At 38.5% G+C, this 26240-nt stretch overlaps 1 protein-coding gene and 1 non-coding gene across 2 annotated transcripts; one reads left to right on the forward strand and one right to left on the reverse strand.

The window, feature by feature from the left end:
* The first annotated feature begins 369 nt into the window (after nt 1–369).
* Nucleotides 370–22109, forward strand: LOC105490781 (aldo-keto reductase family 1 member C1-like). Its single transcript, XM_011756688.3, has 11 exons — nt 370–444; nt 4398–4524; nt 5319–5493; nt 7556–7723; nt 8597–8713; nt 9980–10057; nt 10499–10621; nt 13460–13569; nt 13846–14011; nt 18005–18087; nt 19833–22109. Exons 3-11 carry the CDS (start codon nt 5410–5412, stop codon nt 19873–19875), a joined length of 972 nt encoding a protein of 323 aa, XP_011754990.2. The 5' UTR covers nt 370–444; nt 4398–4524; nt 5319–5409; the 3' UTR covers nt 19876–22109.
* Nucleotides 4399–4531, reverse strand: LOC112428210 (U8 small nucleolar RNA). Its single transcript, XR_003020159.2, has one exon. It is a non-coding gene; the product is annotated as a U8 small nucleolar RNA (small nucleolar RNA).
* Nucleotides 22110–26240: the final 4131 nt, after the last annotated feature.

Consider the following 26240-nt stretch of genomic DNA (forward strand, 5'->3'; position numbering starts at 1 on the left):
GTGTGCAAGCTGCTGAGTCACTCTGACTACCTCAACTCCAGTAGATTGCAGGGGTGAACAATAGTATTGAGAAATAGTAAAATAACAAACAGTGCAGAAGAGGCAGGCATCTCAAAAAGTGCTTGGTGGAATCGTCACTCATCCAGAGTGAACACGGTGACACAGTTGTTTCTTCAGAGTTCACTCTATGAAAAAACTGAGCAATGTGGAATTTACTTTAAATTTCATGGGTTGTGAAATTTCATCTAATGTCATAATTAAAACTTCCTACATGTGGCTTTAGGCATCTCTCTCTTTTCCCCACAATTTTCTCCAGGGCATCCGCGGTACCTCAGCCTCCTCCACAGCCTCCTCCACAGCCTCCTCCACAGCCTCCCAGCTCTTCCTTTTTCCTCCTGCACGGCTTTGGGCGTCCCACCATTTTCCACAGCAATGCAGCAAACTGTGAGTTTCCACAGCCTCTCACAGACATGACTTCACCCACAAACCTCTGTGAGACTCAAGCGTACTCCTTCTTCTTCACAAAGATCGTCTTCACCCCAGAGAATTGAGTCAACCAAACAGGAAATCTCAGGACAAGCAGTGCTGGCAAACATCATTTTGTTTAAAGTGTCATATCAATATATATTTGTTGAGAAACTATTTGGAGTTCTTTGCAAACTGTAACACTTGTTTAGGAAAAAAGATAGAGAGAAGAAATTAGGATCAGTTATTTACTTGAGGCACATGAGTGTTCTTTATGTATGACTCAAGGACATCCCACTTCTTTCCTCCCCGGTCTTCCATCTTCCATCTGCTTTCCTCCCTCTTTCCATCTTCCTTTCCTCATGTTCCTCCCCCTCTCCCTCACCTACAGGACTGAGAATTCCCGTGGTCTCCTGAGATCAGTTTCTTTCCCCCCGATTGTATACAAGCTGTGGAAAGTTTTAGTTCTTGTCGACTCCACGACCCACATTGGTCAGGCAGAAGCCCCCGTGTACAAGGTACCCCTTGAGCCTTGGCAAGGTGCATGACACACACTTGGTCACTGGAGAAATGATGAGCAGAGAGTGAAAATAGAAGAGGGAGCTTTGAGCCTGAGCTCTCTGGAGCATAAGAGTGGTTGAGGCTTGGCACTTGCCACCTAGATTTCACACAACGTGTCAGGAATCCTGGATGCCCAGAAAGAAACCTGTTCCAGGGCTGGAGCCCCAACATAGAGCTTTCATTTAGGCAGTGTTGAGCAATAATGTGTGGCTGGAGCTCTGCAGAGGGACCCCATAGGTGCATTGTGTAACGAAGCTGTGGGAGAAAGGCCTCACCCCTAAGAATTCCAGAATTATAAATCTATCAGCTGCTTACAACTTCAGCGTTTAAAGCCAGGGGCATTAAACTCCAAACTGTGAGAGCAGCCATGTGGGCTGCACCCTGCAAAGCCACAGGTACAGTGCTGCCCAAAGCCCCAGAAGCCTACCCCTGGCACCAGTGTGCCCAGAATGAAGAATATAGGGTCACGGAAGATGATTTTGCAAGTTTAAGATTTAATTTCTGCCCTGTTGGGTTTACAACTTGCATGAAGTCTCTTCTTCTCTTTCAACTGATATTTCCCTTTTGAAATGAGATTGTTCAACCGCTGCCTATAAAACCTTTGTCATTTGAAAGTAAATAACTTGTTTTTGATTTTACCTGCTCATAACTGGTAGAAATTTGTCTTGGATCTCAGATACATCTTTGCATTTTAGACATTTAAGTTGCTTCTAAACCTGATAAGGCTTTGGAGATTCTTGAGATAAACTGATTGGATTTTGTATGTAAGAAAGAAGTTTATGTCTTCAGCTTTTTGTTCTTTATATACTCAACTAACAATATTTTGGGGTTGCTATGATTTTTTGCTGAAATTTGTATTCCCTTTTTAATTTATGTTGTGCATAATCTGTAATTATTTTCTTTGTGGTTACCATTGAAATGACATACTGCATCCTATAGTTATACCATCCACATTGAAATCAATGTGAACTTCAATTCCTTACAAAAACTCTACTTTTCCACAGCTACGTTTCCACTTCACATTATTGATGTCACTAATTACAACTTTATATGTGGTGTACATGTTAACAGAAATGTATTCTTATTCGTACACATTTGTAATGTAAATCTTGAAGAAAATGACAGTAAAAAGCAAACTTTCACAAATATGTGTTTCCACATTTTTCTTACACCTACCTTTACGAGAGGTCTTTATACCTCTATATGACTTCATGTTGCTGTCTGAAATTCTTTCATTTCAAAGCGAATTACTCTCTTTAGCATTTCTTGTAGAGCAGTTCTAATGGCAATGAACTCCTTCAGCTTTTACATCACATAGTCTTAATAACTTTCTAATTTTTAAGAAATAATTTGGCTGGGTGCGGTGGCTAATGCCTGTAATCCCAGCACACTGGGAGGCCAATGTGGGGAATCATGAGGTCAAGAGATTGAACCATCCTGGCCACTGTGGTGAAACCCCATCTCTACTAAAAATACCAAAATTAGCTGGGTGTGGTTGTGCCTGCCTATAGTCCCAGCTACTCAGGAGGCTCAGGCAGGATAATTGCTTGAACCCGGGAGGCGGAGATTGCAATGAGCTGAGATCACACCACTGCACTCCAACCTGGTGACAGAGCAAAACTCCATCTCAAAAAAAAATTTTAAAAAAGTTGGAATAATTTTTTTTTGCCAAGTATGGAATTATTGGGTAAAATTATTTCTTTATTGATCACATTAAATATATCACCTACTATATCCTCCAAAGACTCTCATAAGAAATCTGTGGATTATCTTGTCCAGGATCCCTTGCACCCTTGCATCATCTTTCTCTCCTGCTTTTTATTTTTGTTGTTGTTTTTGTTTTAGATAGAGTTTTGCTTTTGTTGCGCAAACTGGAGTGCGATGGTGCAATCTCGACTCACTGCAACCTCCGCCTCCCGGATTTAAGCTATTTTCCTGGCTTAGCCTCCCGAGTAGCTGGAATTACAGATGTGTGCCCCCATGCCCAGCTAATTTTTTGTATTTTTAGTAGAAATAGGGTTTCACCATGTTATCCAGGCTGGTCTCAAACTCCTGACCTCAGGTGATCCACCCACCTCAGCTTCCCAAAATCTCTTGCTATGTAAAGATTATCTCTTTGTCTGGCTTTTAGAGTTGGATGATAACACATACAGGTCTGAGTCTCTTTGAGTTTATGCTATATGCAGTTCTTTAAGTTGCCTGAATTTGTAGATTCTTGTCTTTAACCAATTTGAAAAAGTTTTGATGATTGTATTCTCCCTCCAATTCGTTTCCTTTTCTTTTTTATAGTTTCTGTGTTATGACTATATTTAGATTTTCTTTTTTTCCCCAGATTTTCTGTAGTTCTTAATCCATAGTTTTCCTTAGCAATTTTAGCATATTTAAGACAGTTGTTTAAATGCTTCTCTACTAATTTTAATACCTGTGATTCTTCAGGAATGATTTCTACTGATTTATTTTCTTTCTCATAATGGACTGTGATTTCTTGTTTCTTTGTATGCCTTGTTATCTTGTTTTATTTTTTTGAGCTGGAGTCTTGCTCTGTCACCAGGCTGGAGTACAGTGGTGCCATCTCGGCTCACTGCAACCTCTGCCTCCTGGTTTCAAGTGATTCCCCTGCTTTAGCAGGGGAATCCTGAGTAGCTGGGACTACAGGTGCTCACCACCACGTCCAGCTGTTTTTATTTTCTTTTGGATTTTAGTAGAGATGGCGTTCCACCATGTTAGCCAGGATGGTCTCCTTCTCCTGACCTCGTGATCTGCCCTCCTTGTCCTCCCAAAGTGCTGGGATTACAGGCATGAGCCATCGTGCCCGGCCTGTATGCCTTGTTATTTTATTTAACTGGGCATTTGAAAAAAATAAAACATCTTTTTTACTGTATATAGATTTGTTCTGTCATGACAGTCATCAACTCATATGTGTGTCAGGTTCTCAGTCAAGGCATCAGCCCTATATAAAACCTCAAGGCCTTCTTAATTTGTTTCTGAACATGCACCTACATGGATTGTTTTTGCCATTTTATTTTTCCCCAAATAACCAATGGCTTTTGAATCACTTACTATTAAAAAATTTCACATCCCAGTTTCTCTCAATGACTTAGATGGACTATTGCATGTCTCTTCCCCTAGTCTTTTGCCTGTAACATCTGTATGTGTATAGTCACCCTGAATCTCTACTGAGCTACTGAGCTACTCCATAAATAAATAACTTTATTTCAGTCAATTTTAGATACTTTCTGATGTTTCTATGAGTCATATGGGAGTCTTATAATCCACCATCTTGTTGAAAAATTTCAATATCTTTATAATATTACATTTATGTCAATGTATAACAATTTACTTATGTTTCAATTTCTGTTTGTTTTATAAAGAAATAAATAGAAGCAATCACGGCACTGCAAGTTGTGACTACTCCAAGATGTGAATCATGGATCATGCAAACCACATTCATGTTCTAACCTGCCCTCCAAAGGGAGAATGAAGTAAAAATTATCCCATGTGAGGATTATTCACCAGTTTATATGTCATTAGTTACCAGTTTTTCCTTATGAATAATGTTTAACAATATTAGAAAGTATATCTAATAGTTATCAGGTGTTTGGCTTGTTACTTTTTGATAGTAACTCATAAAACTGGCTGGATAAGATAAATAAAATAAGGCACAGTTTGCATATTACAAAGTATATCCAAAGTCCAAACGCCGTTAATAAGAAATCCTCCAATAAAACCACATCAAATTTTATTTTTTATTTACACCCACATCAGGATTACAACTTTATCAGGACTGCAATTTGATCAGGAAGGGATATTTCTCTCATAAGGTTAATAAGAAAGAAACAATAAACTTGCTGATGAAAAAAATAACACATTTTAAAATTTTAACTTTAATTTTTAATTGAGGGCAATATTTTAAAGAAGTGCTCATTAGTCATTCCTTTAAATTGTGTGTGTGTGAGAGAGAAAAATGAAAACTAGTCATTTCAAATGCTGTAAGATACAGAAGAAACATCATCATGGCACAAACCAAAAAGAGCTTAGTAGCTCCTTTTCTGTAGTCTTATGTAAAGTCACCATTTGTTCTACAAATCTCTTTGAATAATTATATCATATATATAGAGATTTGGAACAGCAAAAATACTTCTGAGAGAAATTAATGAGTGTATCATGCCCACCTGATAATTTACTTATGAATTTTCTTAGATAAGAAACAGTTGAACTGGATTCCATTTTTATCACTGCCTGTGTAAGACTGCCTCTGTCCCTCCTCTCACATGCCATTGGTTAACCCACAGACAGTATCTCCAGGGGCGTTGCCAGCTAATTGCTCTTATAACCTGTGAGGGACGAAGAAAGAAACATTTGCCAACCAGGCCAGTGACAGAAATGGATTCGAAACATCAGCGTGTGAAGCTGAATGATGGCCACTTCATGCCCGTCCTGGGATTTGGCACCTATGCGCCTGTAGAGGTAATAATAATATTTTTAGTGTTGAGAGTTCAAAGGAGCTAGAGTAAGTGGAAGCTAGAATAAGTGGAAGCTGACCAGGTTGTCAGGCTTGTGTTCCCAAGTTACCTGCATGACTCCCCTTTAAACGTCAGTCTTTGTTCTGCAATGCAGTCTGGTCACAGGGTCATCTACTGCTTATTTGGGGCACTGTTTTGTCTTCTGTTTATGTTTATTTCACAGCCTGTCAGAGTCTATAAAACTCCGCAGAACGAACATGGCCTGTCTACTCCCTCTCTTGAAGATTGATTGCAATGGGAGTGGTTTCTCTGTTTCTTTGTATAGTTGAACAGATATTTACTTCTTCCAAAAAGACACAATTCAGAGGAATCTTTATGGCAAAAGTTAGTGGAGACGGGTTGCATGAAATCTGTTGGGAGAGTATCACTGATCTGTTGGGCAGCATCGTGCACCAAACTGTAATACTAGAGCTGGACTAAAGAGAATTTCCCATGTACTACTCTCAGCTCTGGGAAAATTACCTGAAACGATAAAATATCCTCATTTTAAGAAAAAAAAAAAAAAGTAAAACCTAACAAGGACAGTTTAAATTCTTTGTCTTTGTTAATATGGGTCAAATTTGTATACAAATACTGTAACAGAGAAATTTCTTGTTTCTCTGACGAGAAAATTAATGGAATAGATTTTATTTTCTAGACTTAGCTATTTCTACACTGGAGGAAAACTTGTATCTCAAGACTGTCGTGGGAATACAATGTGTGTGAATAGGGACTAGTTATATAAAATTTGAGTCTCTCATTTCTCATCTATACGATATAAGGATTTACAAAGGGACATTTTGAAGACCATTGACAGGAGTGGTTTACTTTAATATAAATTGGCACGGAGAGGAGATAGAGATGAGAACACCACTGAAGCTCCGGCCTCGGTGAGCCTTTGAGTGCTCGCACAGCAAAGAAAGGATCAAGGATGATATGAGGAGTGGGATGTGAGACCCTGTACCTAGTTCCTTGTAATTTCATGGGAAAAAGAAAGCCTCTGAAATACTTTCAAGATGGGAAAATAGTTGGCTTTGTTTCTGCTTTTGTCATGTAAAAGATATACTTTCAAATCTGTATCCACATTTGTTAAATAAGTCAATAATTATAAATTTCACTGCAATCATATGTTTCCTAAAAGAGTTGCCTTGAATTTATGGAGCTGAACCCCATTTTGCTAATCACTTACTCCCTGCAGTCTATTTCTTATACAAATCAATATCCTTGGTGTATACATCTTTACTCCTAGTATTTGGTTCTCTCATGCAGACAGAATGGCCAAAGACTGGGTAGAAAAGACTTAACATAATAGACTGCTATCCACAGACAGGCCTATTTCCAGTATAAACCTGCTGGTATCAGATAAGGTGGATTCCTCACTATTTCCTAGCTGATAAGAATGGTGGTTCTACGTAACAGTTTATGTAAACTGCGGAGTTTCTATGCACCTGCTTTCTTTTGGGCGTTGTGTCTGCTAGGCAGAGTGAGTCAACGTAAGCAGTCCCAGACAAAATCTTAGTAATGGAGTATGTAGAGAGCATCTCTTGTTGACAACAGTTCACATACATTGAAAAAATATGATGCTGGATAAAGTCAGTGTGTTCTGTGCAGCAACAGGGTGGGAGAGGAATCGCAGGAGCTTACACTGCATTCCTTCATAATTCCTTCCATGTGGCTATTTCCTCATGTTAATTTCATCATACTAAAAATAATTAAGATTATATCTATAACTAGAGGTTGCGGCCTGTTAATTTTGCCAAAAAATCACTGAACCTGAAGTTGTTTTAGGGACACTTCTAAGCTACTGGTCAAGCAGTGATTTTCTGGGACTGCAGAAGTTCCTGCTATGCCCAACTTTTATTACTAACCAGGAAAGACCCAGACAGACTGGGATGGGCTTATGATTCCATAGACAGAACTCATCCAAGAAAGGAGGAAAAGGTGATTTTTGTAAACGTTGCTGCTTGTGCCTGAACTAACTCTAAGGCACATCAGTCAGAAAATACTACCTTTGGTTGCTCCCCTAGGTTCCTAAAGATAAAGCTCTAGAGGCCACCAAACTGGCGATAGATGTTGGGTTCCGTCATGTTGATTGTGCATATGCTTACAATAATGAGGAGTACGTTGGACTGGCCATCCGAAGCAAGATTGCAGACGGCACTGTGAAGAGAGAAGACATATTCTACACTTCAAAGGTACTGTGCCTATGATGAGCTTGTGTGTACATGCATTTATGGTGATTGTGTGGAGGTGGCAATTCTATGACTAGATCCATAGTTGAGGGTGAATTGTGCTTATTCATTTCAATTTATTCACAATTATTCATGTATGAAAAATAAAATCAAAGGCAGAAAATGAAGATGACTTTCTCATCTTCGCAGTGTTCCAACTCATGACTTCAAAGTCCCTTTACTCTTTGAGGTCAGCACAGATCACTATGGTTTAACATAGACTATAGAATCAGAGATAACCTTATATATATATATATATATATATAACCATAATCAAATTATGTTATGTCTTACCTCCTGGGTGAATTTCTTACATTTGTTAGGATTCTGAGTTTCCATTATCATCTTGATCAGAGAAAGAGAGAGAAAGCAAAGTAAGAGAGCTCTGTGCGTATAAAACAATGATACCTACATTGTTTTAAATTGCATCCAGCCCAAGTTAGCATATTAAAAACTGTATTTGCCTCCTCAGTTTCTAAACCACAGAGGTACTTATTCTTGCCCATTGGGCTGAATTGGTGAATTACACTACTAACATGAGTTGTAAAACATACCAAAGATAATTCAGATAATGGGTATGCTTATGATTTGATAACAACTTTTACCTTTGGAGTAATTTCACTCTTTCATTCAGTATATGTACTAACTATATATCCAACATATTACAAAGTTCATCAGGATACGGCAGAACAAAAGGCATCACAAGAAGAGAGAGAATAATTTTGCCTGTGATCATTAGTTTTGAAGTAGTAGAAAATGTCTAAATATTAGGTCGAGCAAACTAGTAAAATTGGCTCAAGTTTTCATTGCACAACTTCCTTTCTCTCACCTCTGCAGCTTTGGTGCAATTCCCATCGACCAGAGTTGGTCCGACCAGCCTTGGAAAGGTCACTGAAAAATCTTCAATTGGACTATGTTGACCTCTATCTTATTCATTCTCCAGTGTCTCTAAAGGTAGGCAGCTTTGCGATCAAATTGATTTCACCCTTGTTGTCATCATAAATGTTGTTTTCATGGATATTTGAACTAAGCATTTTCTTAGGAGGACATAGGTATTATAATGTGGAAGAAGAGCCCTAAACATAACTCCTAATCCCTTTTCTGTTGAATACATTTTGAATCTGTACTTCCGTGATGCATGTCTACAAGAAAAGAGAGTGCAGAATCCTCAAACCGTCTGCTTTAAAAACTTAAGGAAATGACAATCATCTCCTTGAAGGTACAAGTTCTTAGTTATGACTCCTGAGTTCACCTCTTGGAACGTTCACAGACACAGAGTTTCATGAAGTTGTGGTGTCCAGAAAAGCTGTTGCACATAGGGTGCACAATGAGTTTCCATCCTCTTGACTCCTTTCAAGGGGCAAGAACTCAGTCCTGGAGTCTCTTAAACTACAAATCTTCATGGGAAACTGTTGCTTCTGCATCCTCTCTTTTCACATTGAGTTTTTATTCTTGCTTAGCGATGAATTCTTGTGTCATTCGTAACTTTTGTTTTAAGGTTACGGAAATCTCCTTAGGCTAGTTAATGCAAGGGTGAGTTAGATATGAAAGTCAAAGCCATGGCTACATTAAGAATTTGACAAAATCTCTAAAAATAAATCCTTTCTCCATCCTTATCTCTGCTTTATTACAAAAGGCTTTTTAAGTATTTGTTCCAGACTTTTTCATTGGTGGTATTTATGGCTTTGGAGCAATTTCAGGCTCATGGTCATTACCATGAGCTCCTGTGCATCTCTCAACTTCCAAACTAGCCTTGAAAACACCTCTATTGACCATGATTGGTTCATGGTCCTGTCCATGGAACATCATATGTTCAGGGAGATAAAGAACTCTGATAGTGGCATCTGGGTCAAAAGTACTATCCATTATTCCTGAATATTAAGGTCTTTTGCAGCTGAAGAGAGGTATTGCCACAGAGAAAATTATAGGAGCAGAAGAAAGTAATGTAAGTCATGATGGCACTCCATTAGCAACGAGAAAGATGGTATTTATTTATACATATAATAGTTATAAGAGATTAGAAGAAGCCTGTCTCCTGAAGACATTCCTTATACCTTCATATGTAGCACACTTTATATGTATCACTCTCTGGAGCATTGCATCACCTACGTCACGGAGGATTAGTGTCCTTAAATGTACCTCAGAGCATGGCTATGTGTGGGGAAATTTATGTGGAGAAATTGATTTGTGACATCACTAAATTCACTGCTTCTACTTCAGCCAGGTGAGGAGATGATCCCCAAAGATGAAAATGGGAAAGTACTATTTGACACAGTGGATCTCTGTGCTACATGGGAGGTGAGTGCTTGGAGGAGAGCACAGATAAGAAAGATGAGATAGGAGACATCTGGTTCCTATCTTCCAAGTACAAGAATGGAAAATGCACCATTGGATCAAAAATTTAGGAGTTTTACAAAGGTAGTTTTTGTAAGCAGTAAGGAAAAAGAAATGACAGCATACAAAAGAGAGAAGTGGAGGAGAAGGGTTGGGGGTAAGGAGGACTGGGATTTCTTTCCTTGCCTGTGCACTAGACTCTCCAGTTTCCTAAGGAGGAAACAGAAATTCTTGCAATCATTATCTTCCTCCCCAATTTTCTCATTTATTTTCTCCCTTTTAGGAATCATGGCTAGCTAGTTGATTGTCATATCTACACAGTTGTTGCTTTCACAGTTCTGTGTTACATTTATCTTGATCTTCAGTCGACTACATAAATGATACCTCACAATTGCTTTTTCCCAGGCCATGGAGAAATGTAAAGATGCAGGATTGGCCAAGTCCATCGGGGTGTCCAACTTCAACCGCAGGCAGCTGGAAATGATCCTTAATAAGCCAGGGCTCAAGTACAAACCTGTCTGCAACCAGGTGAGCGCCCTCAGCCTCCTCTCCTTTCTGCTCTTCATGCCCCTCTTTCTGTCCTATTGGCCAAGTATCCATTCATTTAGTCCCACTGATCTTTGTAAAAGAGAAGATTCTAGAGAGCAAAGCCTCTGTCTCGAAGGGCATAGAGGGCTCTTACTTGTACCCGGCTTAGAAAAGTCTTACGAAAAGGTGTTGTAACTTTGATGCTGAATTGTGAGTTATATTTAGGGAAAGTCAGTTTGATCAAGGAGGCCAAGGATTGCCAATTAGTTTCAGGGAAAGGTGGACTTACCCCTAAGCTATGAAAGATGACCGAGAGTGGATGGGTGAAGGTGATTTGGATGGAAGTGTGCATAGATATGAAGCCATGAAAAGACGGAATGTACAGTACATAAGGAGAGAGAGAGAGAGTAAGAGAAGAGAAATACTAGGGATTTCCATGGAGTTCAGATGTCTCAGTGCCTCTTGGTATCTCTGCTTTCATACTTCTTGACCAAGGGCATAGATACACTAAAAATTATCTGCAGACAATGAAGGTCATCCATGGTAGAAAGAGAAAATGACCTGTTTACAGAGATATCTGTTCACAGTGGATGAAATCAACACTGAGAAATATTTAGCAGAACATCGAGCTGACCAATGACTGCCCCGCTCCTAGTCGGCTGCTGTTCTTTGGAGTCTGTCATGCAATCAGCTGCTTAAACATATCTGTTCTATGCATGGTTCTTTCATAGCCTAGAGATAATTCCATCTTATCCCGGAGCTCTGATTGTTGATTCCAGGCCTCTTTGATCAAATTGACTGCCCCAAATCTTATACACATTTCAGCATTAAAGTCACTACACTTTTCCCAGTAACTTACACTTTTTTGTTTTATTTCATTTTTAAAAACTTAGAGTCAATGAGTAAAGATCAACAGTGGAAATACATAAATGCATAAAATTTATGAATTTCGTATAGTGATATGGTGCCATGATAATTTAATAAAAGCATTGAGAAATTAATGTTATTTTAATATTAGTAGTTCCCCAATTTTTATTATGGTAATTTTCAAACTTTCCAAAAATTTGGTAAAGATAATACTGGAGACCCATGTTACCATTTGTATTCAAAATTACTAACATTTTGCAACGTTATATGGAGTATATCTGCATAAATACATATAATGTTTCTAGAACTTCTTCAAGGTAAATTGTAAAGATGCCAATTGACCCCTGGAGACCTCTCCAAACATGTCACAGGAATGAAGATATTCTCCCAGTTACAGTGCCATTACTGTATCTAAGAACATCATCTACAGCGCTCTCATGTCATTTGGTATCCAGTCCATATTTGAATTTTCCATTGTTTAATCAAAATATCTTTTGTGGCTCTTCTTTTTTTAACCAGAATTCAATTGTTTTTATATTGTTGTATTTTGATATCAGTTAACTTGTTTTTCCCAGTTGTTGAAAGTTTCTGTAAAGTAAACATTAGATGTGAGTATTTTATTACATTGGCTTAAATCTTTGGGGCAAGAAAATGTTTTTATCATGCCATGTTTTTCAAACTGCACCACACGAGACTGCATACAATCACAGAATACCCCACTAGTGGTGAAGCTAGTTTTAAAAACTTGGTTAAGCTAACAATGGTCACATCTATTGTTTTAATATATGTTTTCTCTTGAACAGTTGCTAGTAATCTGCTGGGAGCTAATTCTCAACAGAAGTAGTCATATTCCCATGACACATTTTCACCTATGATTGAGTATACATCAGTGATTTGAACTTTTTTGTATTGTATTTCTGTTTTCCTCTTTGTTATTTCTCATTTGTTATTTCCTTGGTGTTTTTACATAATCATTTACAATTTCAACCACTTGTTTAACTGTTCTTACCTGACATTTAACTAAAAGTAATTTCTCAGCAAGTAAAAATAATATACTATTATTCCTCTAAGTCAGGGTAAAAATTAACTTCTTCCTTCAATTAGCAATGTATTGTGAATGTAATTGCTGTAATGACCACCATCAGAGTAGACAAATGTTCATTTTTTCATTCTCACACTAATTACTATAGACTCATGGATTTTTCTGCTGTGATTTTTAATTCATTTTACTTATTTTTAATGCTCACATCTATTCAGTATATCTATCTATCTATCTATCTATCTATCTATCTATCTATCTAAAAGAAGAATTGGATCAAAGACTCATGAGGGCAAGTATAAAAGACAAAGCACTTGTTTCATAGGAAACCCACTGGTGACATTTGGGATGTCACCATACAAATCCATCGTACAAAAAGGAAAAGTAATGAAAGACTATGAAAGTTATCAGTATTTATGTGTATATGTATATTTTCTAGTTCATCTATTTTATATATATATATATCATAGATGGCATATATGATATGCATGTTATATGTCAGATGAATTAGAAAACATACATATATATGTATGCATTTTTGATATCAATTAGGAAATCAGTTCTTTTTTCTTTTAGACATGCTTTCATGAGTCTTTGACCAAATTCTTGATTTCTGGCACAATTTGATGCCTAAGGCTCAAAGAATCTTACCTTATCCCAGCTCTGAAATTGGCCGTGTCTCCTTCTAGTGGTCGGAGTTATTGAGAAACTAGGATAGGGTTCGTAGAGGTTGGTTTTGCTCAGAAATAGCATTTCGATTTTCTTAGGAGAGAGGGATATAAAATTAAGTTGTATGTAAAACATCATTTTTTGGCAAATACTCTCAGTTCAAATTTAATGCTCTATATTATTCGGCTTCTTTTACTTTGGTGATTTTAATATTAATATAACTTTTGGATTATCTGATGCTTTTCCATCTTGCTCATCTGCAGGTGGAATGTCATCCTTACTTCAACCAGAGAAAACTGCTGGATTTCTGCAAGTCAAAAGACATTGTTCTGGTGGCCTTTAGTGCTCTGGGATCCCATCGAGAAAAACAATGGTAATAAGAGATACAGGAAGTTTACCTAAAACACTGGTTTGCTAAAAAAAAACAATGAATCAGATCGTGCTGTTTCCTGGAGTTCACTGACAGCTGACTTGGGATGAGGGAAGAATTTGCATTTCTGACAAGATCCCAGGTGATGTTGAGGTTGCTGTTCAGGGGCCTCACTTGAGCAGCTCTGGTGCAGAGTGGATGCCTTAGTCTGTTTAGGGAGCCTCCTAACAAACTGTATCCCCAGCCTTAGGGCTTCAGCATTTCTGCCTTTCCTTCCAGGGTGGACCAGAACTCCCCGGTTCTCTTGGAGGACCCAGTCCTTTGTGCCTTGGCAAAAAAGCACAAGCAAACCCCAGCCCTGATTGCCCTGCGCTACCAGCTGCAGCGTGGGGTTGTGGTTCTGGCCAAGAGCTACACTGAGCAGCGGATCAGAGAGAACATGAAGGTGAGGAGCCGGGCTGTGGGCCTCAGGGCTGCTGCACAGTGTCGTTCACACGTGTGCTTCTTGTAAGGCTCTCAGGATACCCTTGGGCCAGCTCCATTTCCCTGTATTTCCTATGCATGGACTCTTTGTGTACATCACAAGGATTTCTTCTACTCTGACACAGGAGAGGCAACACAGATGGAGAGAAATAGGATGGCATCAAAACCAGAGATTTGAATTAGCGTTAAGTCAGAGCTATCCATATCCATCTGCTAGGGATATGTCTTTTTTTTAATTTTCTGTAATGAAGTGTTTGATTAGATGTTTTTTAGTCTCCAAATCATCGTGAATTTTTTTGTATATTTATGTAGTATAAATTCCTTATATTTATTCTCTTAGAATTTTGTCTTTGTGAATTGTGTGTTTAACTCTGCCTTTTTTTTTTATGAGGTGGTTGTTCATCTTTATTTTTGTGTGTAGGAGACCATATTTATTCCAACACCTCAGGTTATAAGACAAACCCAGTTAACACAAAGGCTTAATGCAAAAGCATTTATTGAGCTCAAGATTCCATGGTTAGAAAATTAGCCTCGGCTCAGCCTGAACTCAGTCCAGTCCTTCTGTTCCTGGCCGGGCTCTCATGTGCATGCAGGGCAGTGAGGCAGCTCTGCTTCAGGATGTCCATGGGGCACCTGTCTGAGCGCCCCCTTCTCCCATGCAGTTCTTTATCCTCCAGTCATCCAGCCCAGGGTTCGTCTCGGAACCGGGCACGACCCCAAGGCAGTGAGTGGACACGTGCAAAGCCTTTTCATGTCTAGGCTCAGAGCTGCCAACCATCGCTTCTGGGAAATTCTATCACCTAATGCAAGTTATAGGATAGGTCAGACTCAAGGGGTGGGGAAATACACACCACCTCTTATTGTTACCTCTTATTGGAAGGAACTGGAAATTCATAGAACCAAGCAAGTGGGTACAGGGACATGTGACTATAGAGGGCAGTTCCTAATTAATCTATCATTTAGATGAGATGTGTAAAATAATATCAATAGGTATATGTATGAATATATATAAATTGATATATTATTTCATATATTCTCAAGAATTCATCCAAGTCTCTAAAGAATTAACATCCAGAATACATACATATATATATATTTTCTCATTAATCATATAGGTATATAAAATATGCATCATGTATGATATATATTATAAAACTTACGTCATACATATGACATATATCATGTATATGTGTATATGTCACTATTTGCTAAAACATTAAGTTAAATAAGTGAAAAAATCTATAGGATACTCTGAAATAGTGATACAGAGAATAAGAGAGAGTAAAAAATGACAACAATGAAACAATTGATGTATCTAGGTAATGGCATTTATTAAATGATTTAAAAATTATTTTTATACATTAGAAAATTCACAAAACAAAAATGAAAGTTATGAAAGACTGTGGAAGTTATCAGTATTTATATATATGTGTATGTTCTCTAATTCATCTAGTATATATAGATTTATATAATACATGACATGTGTTATTTAATATATATTTTAGATTAATTAGAAACCATACACATATATGTATTTATTCTGGATATTAATTCTTTAGAGACTTGAATTTATTCTTGAAATAACATCTCCCAAATTTTACCTGTGTTGTCATATTCTCTGTGGTTGTGTTTTGACAGATAGAAGTTTCTATCCTTCATTTAGACTCATTTTTCATGCCTCTTTCTTGTGGTTGGTGAATTTTGTGTCTTATCCTATATTGAGACTATCACAATATTTTACTGTGTTATCTTACAAAATTGTTAACATTCTTTCCTTATAAATTTAGTTAATTCTAATGGGATTGACTTTTTAAATACTATATGAAATAAGGATCCAAACATGCATATCTAATTTTTGAATTTTTAGCAAAATTTCCCACCGACATTTATTGAAAAGTTCATATTTGCTCACATAACTTGATTTTTTTTTTACCTGTAACATATATGAAATTTCCATGAACAATTATCTGGCCTGTCTTCCATCTTCAGTTCAGTTATTTACTTTTCTGTACTATAATGTTAAAAAGTAAGTTTCACTTCCAGTATGTTACAAATAATTTTCTAACTTCTTCATTTATTTAATAATATCTTAGCTATTCTTGACTAATGTATTTAAAATTTTGAATCATCTCATTAACTTCCACAAGCAAGTAAATGTTTTGATCTCTTGTTGACATTGTAATAAGCCTGCAGATCAATGTGGAGAGAACCGAATCTTTGACAATATTGAGATTTCCAATCCATGATCATATGAATTTCCCACTACTTATTAATAAATTATCTTTTAACAAATATATCATTAATTTCATAACTTTCTCCATTGCTGTTAATATTTTCTTTTTTTTTGGAGATGGGGTCTCGCTGCGTCACCCAGGGTTGAGTGCAGTGGCACAATCTCGGCTAACTGCAACCTCTGCCTCCTGGGTTCAAGCAGTTCTCCTGCCTCAGCCTCCCGAGTAGCTGGGACTACAGGCGCACACTGCAATACCCAGCTAATTTTTTGTATTTTAGTAGAGATGGGGTTTCACTGTGTTGCCCAAGCTGTTCTCGAACTCCTGAACTCAGGCAAACCTCCTGCATCGGCCTCCCAAAGTGCTAGGATTACAGACGAGAGCCACTGCGCCTAGTAATTACTGATACTTTCAATAGTTTTTGATCGCTTTTCATTTTTGTTTTGTGGACTTTCTAATGTATAGAAATACTACAAGAATAATGCAACAAATGCGCTTACCTAGATTCATCAAGTGCTACATGGTTGTCATTTATTTTTATTATACTTTAAGTTCTAGGGGACATGTGCACAACGTGCAGGTTTGTTACATATGTATACATGTGCCATGTTAGTGTGCTGCACTCATTAACTCATCATTTACATTAGGTATATCTCCTAATGCTCTCTCTCCCCCCTCCCCCCAACCCACAATAGGCTCCTGTGTGTGATGTTCCCCTTCCTGTGTCCAAGTGATCTCATTGTTCAATTCCCACCTATGAGTGAGAACATGTGGTGTTTGGTTTTCTGCTCTTGCAATAGTTTGCTGAGAATGATGGTTTCCAGCTGCATCCATGTCCCTACAAAGGACACGAACTCATCCATTTTTATGGCTGCATAGTATTCCATGGTGTATATGTGCCACATTTTCTTAATCTAGTCTGTCACTGATGGACATTTGGGTTGATTCCAAGTCTTTGCTATTGTGAATAGTGCCACAATAAACACACGTGTGCATGTGTCTTTATATTGGCATGATTTATAATCCTTTGAGTATATACCCAGTAATGGGATGGCTGAGTCAAATGGTATTTCTAGTTCTAGATTCTTGAGGAATCATTTTTTACTCTTTCTTTCTCTTATTTTCTGTATCACTCTTTCAGTTTCCCTATGAATTTGTACACTTACTTGATTGTATGAGTTAGAAAGAGTGACATCTTTTTGATATTTAGAGTCTCCCAAATTTACACAGTTGAGTACCCATGCCTTTTGAATGTGAAATCGTTAGTATTTAGACAATTATTGGCTTGAGTCATGTTGAAAACTATTTTTTCCTATTATACCTGCTCATTGGAGAGATAGATATTCAATGTTATTCATCAAACCTACTAAATTACACTAGACATTACAAAATTTGCCTCTAGATTCTTGTGGGTCTTCTAGGTACATGACCCTATCATATGTGCACAATGTCAGCTCTGTTTCTTCTTCAGCATCTTTTGAGATAGTCTCTTTGTCTGCAGTGTTGTGCATTTTCAAAATATTTTATCTGGGAATGGATTATTGTTTATTTTTCGTCTGGTTTTCATTGACCACTTGAATGTTTAGAGAGGTCTTTCACAAATTTTGGAAACGTATCGATCTTTTAAGTATTGTCTCTGCACCCTACTGTCTGACATACTTGGTGGTTCCCAGTTGGCAATGATGTAATCTAAAAATAATTAAAGTTTTCTATTACTTTGATAGGTCTTTGAATTCCAGTTGACTTCAGAGGACATGAAAGCCATAGATGACCTAGACAGAAATATACGATATTTGACCCTTGATATGTAAGTAATTTTGGTGATGGGTGTCCTAATTTATTTTCAGAGGAGGAATGTAGGATGGGTGTTGAGAGTGACCTCCACACTAGGGGCACAGAGGCCAATGTGAGACAGAGGTGAGACAGGAGCTTTCTGGGCCTCTCCTCCTGGATTCACTCCAGAGCCCTGTTCTCTGGCAGGGAGAGTGGCCCGGGGTCAGTGTGGTCAACCTGTCTCTCTGCTCTCATGACTCCATGGAACTCTGCAGAGCAGCCAAGATCATTGCTGAATCTGCACCTTCCATGTAGGCCTGCCATTTGTACTACTGTCTAGTGTACATACTGCGGATAGTGCCCATGTGGTCACATTAGATGTTTCCAAATTTGTGCTTATATGATGTTCTTCCCAACCTGCTAAATTTCTTACCAGATCAAAGGCAGTTCCATCAACCTTGTGAGCCAGGTTCCAATTCCCACCTACTTCACATGGAATTGCTTGCCAGATCCTGTCAATTAAGTATTTTTAATCATTTCAAAGCTTTTTTGTGCCTTTCTTTGCATGTTTTCCCATGACCCAAACACTGCATTTTCCTCCACAAGTCAGTCTTAGTGGAGCAAATAGGAGGGCTTGGCCTTGATGTTCTGCAATATGGAGATCTCAGTGCAAAGAATAAAGAAATTTTGAAATCAAATGAAGGGTACAGATGCAAAAGCACCATTGTTGGAGATAATTTATGACCAATAACAGACGTTTACTGTTCCTCTATGTTCTAAGGTTCTAGGATTCATAGAAGGTCACTCACAAAATGAGGGAAAAAAGAAGTTATGTTCCTGATGGCAGTGGAGATTTTAACAAGTAATAGAGATGATGAGATAATATGTGAATAAAACAAACACAATGGTACATCATAAGTACTCAAAATTTGGTAGATATTATTAGTAGTATTTTTTTTATTTAGAGGAAAATACCAAATGAAAAAGGAAATGATAAAAAGAAAAGGAAAAGTGGCAAGCATTAGAAATTTTTACAAGCAATTTATGTTTTCTGAGATCATAAAATCAATCACTAGTGCTATTTTGTAGAACTCAAATATCATCTGGAGTAAACCACTTGCCAGCTTCCGAGTGTTTGCTCTTGGTGTAATCACAAAGGATAGGCTCAATTCCCTAATTAACAAATTGTAACTGTACATGTGAGCAGTCATTTATCTGTGCAAAATGGTTTCTGCATTATAGCTCTTTGGATATTGGAATCTATATCAAAAACAAAAATTTACATTTCTGAATCTTACCAAGTGTGTTGCATATGATAGGCACGTAATAAGTAATATGTAAAAAATAAAATAAAATATAAATGTTACCAGGATAATTGTTACACTCAAAATTGTCTGTTACTGATGAGCATATGTCTGCTTATTCCTCTTCAAGGTAAAGCAGAATGAGTTCCTGTTTTTACTGAGAATTTGAAATAGAAAATGTCAGAATATCTCTTTGCTCTATGGACAGGTGTAGAGAAATAAGTTGGAACATTTGCCTTTGTGTGTTTTATGTGTTCAGTTCCAGGCAGAGGAATAGAATTAAATGATTCTTTATTTTGAAACTACAGATATAATAAAGTCATGTTCATTAAACTAAGAAACACAGATTCTAGAGCAGTCAGAAAATGGACTTCTTAACACCTATACTGGTGGCAGCTTCCTAGAAATCACTGTGCTACCTGGTAGCAACGGAGTCATTGCCATTCAGAGTGTGCACATTTTTTTCCCTTTCCAGTTTAGCTGACTCGCCTAATTATCCGTATTCCGATGAATATTAACATGGAGGGCGTTGCACGAGGTCTACCAGAAGGCCCTATGTGTGGTTGGTGACACAGAAGATTTCTCTATGCTGGTGACTGGACACGTCACCTCTGGTTAAATCTCTCCTGCTTGGCCACTTCAGCAAGCTACAGCTAAGCGCATCAGCCAGAAAAGAAAGACAATATATATATTTTTTTCATTTTGAAAAAATTAAATGCTCTCTCCTAAAGATTCTTCACCTACTTTGGTCTCCATTACTTCTATGTTTTCTTTCCTTCTGATACACTAATGCCCCAAAATTGTGATTTGCCTATACGTTTAGGGCCGGGGTTGGAAGATGATATCAACCATTTAAGATTCATTTGTGCAGTGGGAGTGGATGGAGGTTCAACCTCTGGGAAAGCGGCAGGTGACAGGTATTTAGCCGTCAGTGCTTCTCTAGGTCTTGTTGGAAGAAGCACATGCAGCATGGAGTGTAGAGGGTGAGTGATATTGACCAGCAATTCATGGGCTCCTTCCAGCAGTGTGAGGGTCAGAGTTTCTGGAGCTTGGGAGGAGGCATCCCTGTGAGAGGGGGCGTTAGGGAGATGGAAGGACACCCACCAGGAAAAGTGATTAGAAGTCAGGTATGAGGAGGTTAAATAGGAGAGAGTCGAGTACATCTATGGTTGGAAAAACATATCATCACCCTTTTTTTTTTTTTTTCTGATCATTATATCTTGTTCATCAAAAGAAACTTTCCACGAGGTTTTAACAAACCCCATAGCTGTGAGTCAGGTGTGAATCTTTGATGTGTGCCCAGTCACAGCGTTGACCCTATTGGTCTGTGGTGGGGCAGGACATCAAAGACATCATTGACTAATCACATTCCCCTGACTACCTCATATTTAGAAAATATTCTTAGATTGTAAAAATGTACAGTTCATTTTTTATATTCAATCTTTTAAATGTTTTATACTTTAAACAAGGCATGGTTTCAAGTAAAAACCAAAAATATTCCAAAACCATTATGCATTGCACTCAAGATTAAAATGGGAAATAATACATACAATAAATCAAGTGTTCCAAGAGTTCAAACTTCTTTTGGAAACTGGGTATGTAAAACAGCACACTGTTTTCAAACTTTGGTAAATTGTAAGAACAACTCTTACAAAGGCATTTCATTCTTATACATAATTTTCAGGGGAACTAAGTAAATCAGCTAATCATGATGACATGATTTTCATTTTAGACAACACTTTTGTAAACTTGGGATGATCTCATGTCTTAATGACCAAAGCATTTAGAGAAGGACAGTGGTTTTTAACCTGGGCACACTTTCTAATATTTACTCTCCACTATTCTTACTCTGGTGGCCATGTTAATCCTGTCAGAGATTCCTTCTCAAGCCATGTCTCAGAGCTGATAGGCATCCCAACAAGTATTGCAGCTCACAATTTTTCTGTAAATTATTTATTCTATAAAACTGGAGAAAGCCATAAACTTTGGAGGACCCTAGACCAATTTTTTGGATTATTTTTTGTCTACTATCATTCTGTTGATGATCTTAGATATTCTCTGCATTAAATATCACCTCTAGGCTGAGAAATCCCCTCAAAAATATTTCTAGCTCAGATTTTTCCTCCAAATCTTCAAAGCAAGATCACAATGTGAACTCTGCATTTCCACAGTAATGTCTAATGGACATACACACTTAGCATGTCTCCAGGAAACCTCATGTAAACCACGGCCATCCTGTTCTACCTTAACTTTCTGAGTCTAAGGAATGATAATTTCACATCTCATAAACTAGATTGATGTCATTGTCAAGATAAGATTGCCATTTTGTTAAAACTTAGTAGTCAAGTGTGTAAGGCTTAAGCAAACTTTCATATTTCAAATCCGTTTTGCACGTGTAACTCTGTTTTCAAGATGTGAAATAATCATTAGGTCAGTCATTTGTAAATACTAAAGCTGCTATGGGCTTTTTCCAGTTCTTTACTATCCATTTTTATAAAACTCTTATTGTTAAAAAACAAAGTTACTCAGAATCTCATAAAGTCAGGCACCTGATTTCAGGAACACTTGCTATGAAAGAAAATTTTACAGGGACCTCCACTCACTAATTTTACTATTTTTTCTCTCAAAGAAATGCTGAAGGGAAGAATTCAGGTTGAAGGAAAGGAAATGGTAACTTACAGCCTTTTAGCGTTATAAAGACTTCTTGTAAATGTGAATATATGGTAAAATATAAAAACATGCATTTCTGAAACTTTGGATTCTACCCATTATTTTACTTCAAGATTTAAAATACAAATGTCTAGAAATAAGTATAATTCTAAGTTAATATGTATGCATTGTAGGAAATTAATTACTGACCAAAACTGTTTGAAGTGGAGAAAACCTGGGGATGTAGATGGTTTTTACAAGAAATTGAAGTTAAATTCATATTGATTTAAAGAAAATTGTTATAGCTTTATAAAGATTTTGTCATCTCCACACCAATCATGAAAAGAATAATTGTAGAATATATGCAAGAGCAAATCAGAAGGGAATCCAAACATCATTAAAAAAAGTCATGCAACCTCTCAAAATGGTAATGGTGGATATGAAGGACAGATACCTGTAAACCTGGCAGGAAAACACTGAAAATGGCACAAGTGACTCCTTGCTTGTCACCAATGACAGTCACGTGTTGCATAACACATGGGCTATCTTCTGAGTATGGCTTTGTTAGGTAACTCTGTCATAGTGGGGACATGATAGCATTAGAGATAATTCTCTGAAACACTGTCATGGCCTTATCAACTATGCTTCTGTAATATTCTAAATCCTTTGCTGTCATTCCAGCAATGTTTACCACATTTTCCTAAGAAATAGAATCCATTTCACCGAACCACTTTTCTTGCTCATCCATAAGAAGCAGTTCTCATTTGTTCAAATTGCATCATGAGATTGCAAGCATTCAGTAACATTCAAACTCCGATTTGAATTCTAGTTCCCTTGCTATTTCCACCACATCTGAAATTACTTTCTCCACTGAATCTTGCATTCCTCCAAGTCATCCATGAGGGCTGAGTTCACTTCTCCAAACTCTGGTTCAAGTTAATGTTTTGCCCTCCTGTCTTGAATCATGAATACTTTTAATGGCATCTAGAATAGTAAATCTTTTCCAGAAGGTGTTCAATTTTTTTGCCCAGATTCTTCAGACCAATCACTATGGTAGCCGTAGACTTATGAAATGTATTTCCTGAACCACAAAACAAGAACATCAAAATTAGTCTATGACTCATGGGAAACAGAATGCATATTGTGTTATCAGGCATGGAAACACAGTAATCTCTTTCAACCTCTCTGTAAGAAAGCTATTGGTTGATTAGGTACATTGCCAAAAGGCAGTCCTATTTTCAAAAAATTGTTTTTCTTTTGCTGCACAGGACTTCTTAACAGTGGGTTTAAAATATTCAGTAAACCTTTATTTAAGGAGATGTGGCTGAAATATTTAGGCTTTCTTGATTATTTATAGAATACTTGCATTGCAAATGTAGCTTAAATCTTAAGGACCCTAGGATTGTTGGAATAGTAAATGAACATCACACTTAGGAATATAGCTAGCCAAGTAGGGGAAAGATCTCTACAAGAAAAATTTTAAAAGCTACTCAAAGAAATCAGAGATAACACAAATGAAAAACAAGTACAGGGGGCAGCAAAATGTAGTGAATGCCAACCAAGAGATCTCATGGAGAACTAAGAAAATGGAGAAAAGTACCACATGGCAGATGGGAGGCAGTGTTGGCATGCCTCTCCCACTTGGAAGGACAGATTAGTGTGTAGAGATTTACACTGTGAATTTTTTTGCAAGAACTGATGCAGGAACTTAACAGAAAAATCAACAACAAAAAAATTCACATACACTTTGAAGAAGAAGCAGGGACCAGCCTACTCCATGACACAAGCAAAAAACATCACATCCCCACATTTTGAGGGGAGACAGCCCAGTCCAAAGCACACATCCCCACTGGGAATCTGGAAATTCTGGCCACAAGGGAAGGCTATAATCCTATGCAGAGCGGGAATGGATTTAGGGAGCCAGCAAAATACACAAACAGAAGCAGCAGCAGGAAGTGCCTTGCAGGCATTCCCAGTCTTCAGTGTGAACCCAGGGAAGCCTTTCCTGACTACATGTCACAGGGGCCCTTGGTGAAGTTAGCTAATGAGCTCAGAGAGGGGTCACAGGGTAAAAGAAGCTCCCAACTGAATTTTGTGATATAATCTCAAGTGGGGACATGTGCCCTTGAGCAGAACGCACAGGGGAGAGCTGGAAGTGCATTGCAGACATGAGCGCAGAAGGTGGGTGTCCAGCCTTGGGGGCAGACCAGGAGGGACGTGGCCTGAGCCATGGTTATTATCTCTATGGGAAAGCTGATGATCTGGGGCTGGTCTGAGTTTTGTGCACAGACTGCCTGGATGTAAACCTGGCACTGTTAGTCAAGCATTGCAAGAATGAAATGAATGAAAACTGCTTTGCCAACTCCATGGGTGCTAATTGAGGCTCACTGCCACCCACTACTTCCCACTCGCTTTGTGAACTCTTCTGTGAAGCAGAGGCAGTGAAACTCTCCTCTGGAACATTACCCCAGCAGCCTGAGAACAACCTCCTGGCCCTCACAGGGGCTGCAGCCTGCTTCATTCAAGGAGACTCAGAGTGCAGGACCACCTAACCCTGGACCCACAGGTGGTACCCCTCCAACTACCCTGGTAGCTAAACACAAAGATACACTTTTAGGAGCTTCATAGCCTCCCCACCCCCATCTCTCATTGCCTGAGAAACCACTTTCCCTGGGCAACTTAGGGCAAGCTCAAATCTCACTGCTACCACCACAGCTGGTGCTCTTTTGCAAGTGCCACCTCCTAGCTGGAGACCAACCAACACAGTCCACACAGCACCTCTAGGAAGAATAAAGGGAACTGTTCCCAGAAAGGAGAAAACACCTGCATGACCTCAGCTATTACCACTGTGTACCACACCCAGGCCAACCAGAGGTCTTGAGTGGGTCTACATGACAACTTCACTGCTCACGTAACCGGCAATCAAGCACACTAAGCTTATCTGCATCCAAGGAATCTCTGAGTCTGTGTTGTTCCCTTGCCACCTCAATCAGAGCTGGTGTTGGTATCCACTGCTGGGAGACTTGAGGACAGGTCATCTCACTGGATCCTTTGCCAACAAATCCAGCACCAGCCTGGAGTCTGGGAGCCCCGCTGGGTGTCTAGGCCCGGAAGAGCAGTAGCAATCACCATAGTCCAGCTCTCTGGAAGTCCCATTTCGATGGGAGGGAAGAGAGTACTGCCTAAGGGAACACCAGTGGGACAGAAAAACCTGAACGGCAGCCCCTTGAGTCCCAAGTCTTTCCGTTGTTGGGAAATTTCTTACAGCAGACAAACAATTGCAGAGCTGGGTGCAATAGGAAAAGCCTGCACCTTTACCCCAACAGGAAGGCAGCTTCTGTGACTGACAAAGGTCCTGGAGAAGCGGTCCTTGTTCCCCGCTGATGTACCACTGAAGACACAACTGGGGCTACTCCCACAGGAACACAGAGTGGATGCACCTATAGACAGCCTTCCTGGAACAATTCATGATGATTGCACCCCCACAGGAGAAGCACTGTCCAGATGCAGGCTTACACAAGAGGCAGTCATAATTCTTCCCGACTTGGAACACCAACATTTCTATAGATGAGAAGAAGTGCCTATCTGATCTGAACAGCCGGAACCCTGGGACAGGAGTGAAGCTAGGACGGGGATAGCTTTCCTGCTGACCTGGCAGGGGAGCTGAGTAAGCTCCCATTCTTTACCATGATGAAACCTCAGCACATCTAACTGAGAGGTCCCCTAACCACCTTCATCAAGGCCAGGACCTCTGCCCATGATTGGGCTTTACATCTACTCACCTGCTTTAGCTACAAACAGTGCCTACCCCAGAATACCTTCTCTACTGGCCTGAAGCCTGATTCATCAACTCAGGAAGTAAAATACTGAGGGAAAATTTAAAAAGTAAAAAGTGTGCATCACAGGAGAATGAGAGAAGCTTCAAAAGACACTTGCCAGTTCAACCCCAAAGAGACAGTGAAAAAAGAAAGCTTCTGAAATACTTTTAAACAGGGAAAATACTTTGTGTTATTTATGTTTCTGCATTTAAAATATATACATTCGAATATGCTCCCAAATGTATTACATAAGTCAATAATTGTAAATGTCACTGCAATTTGATTTTTTTCCTAAAAGAGTTGACTTTAACTTCAGATCTGAAACCCACTTTAATGTCTTACTGTCTGCAGTTTATTTTTTATCTATAAATCGACATCCTTAAAGTCTACATCTTTACTCCTAGTATTTAGTTCTG

Source organism: Macaca nemestrina, chromosome 9 (assembly GCF_043159975.1).
Source record: "Macaca nemestrina isolate mMacNem1 chromosome 9, mMacNem.hap1, whole genome shotgun sequence".
NCBI classification, from domain to species: Eukaryota; Metazoa; Chordata; class Mammalia; order Primates; family Cercopithecidae; genus Macaca; species Macaca nemestrina.

What these genes read in the sequence shown, in the direction of transcription:
- LOC105490781 (XM_011756688.3), top strand. Translation starts at nt 5,410, where the DNA reads ATGGATTCGAAACATCAGCGTGTGAAGCTGAATGATGGCCACTTCATG. An exon ending in ACAAACCTGTCTGCAACCAG is followed by an intron (nt 10,622 to 13,459) that starts GTGAGCGCCCTC and finishes GCTCATCTGCAG; the next exon opens with GTGGAATGTCATCCTTACTT. An exon ending in GGATCAGAGAGAACATGAAG is followed by an intron (nt 14,012 to 18,004) that starts GTGAGGAGCCGG and finishes TTACTTTGATAG; the next exon opens with GTCTTTGAATTCCAGTTGAC.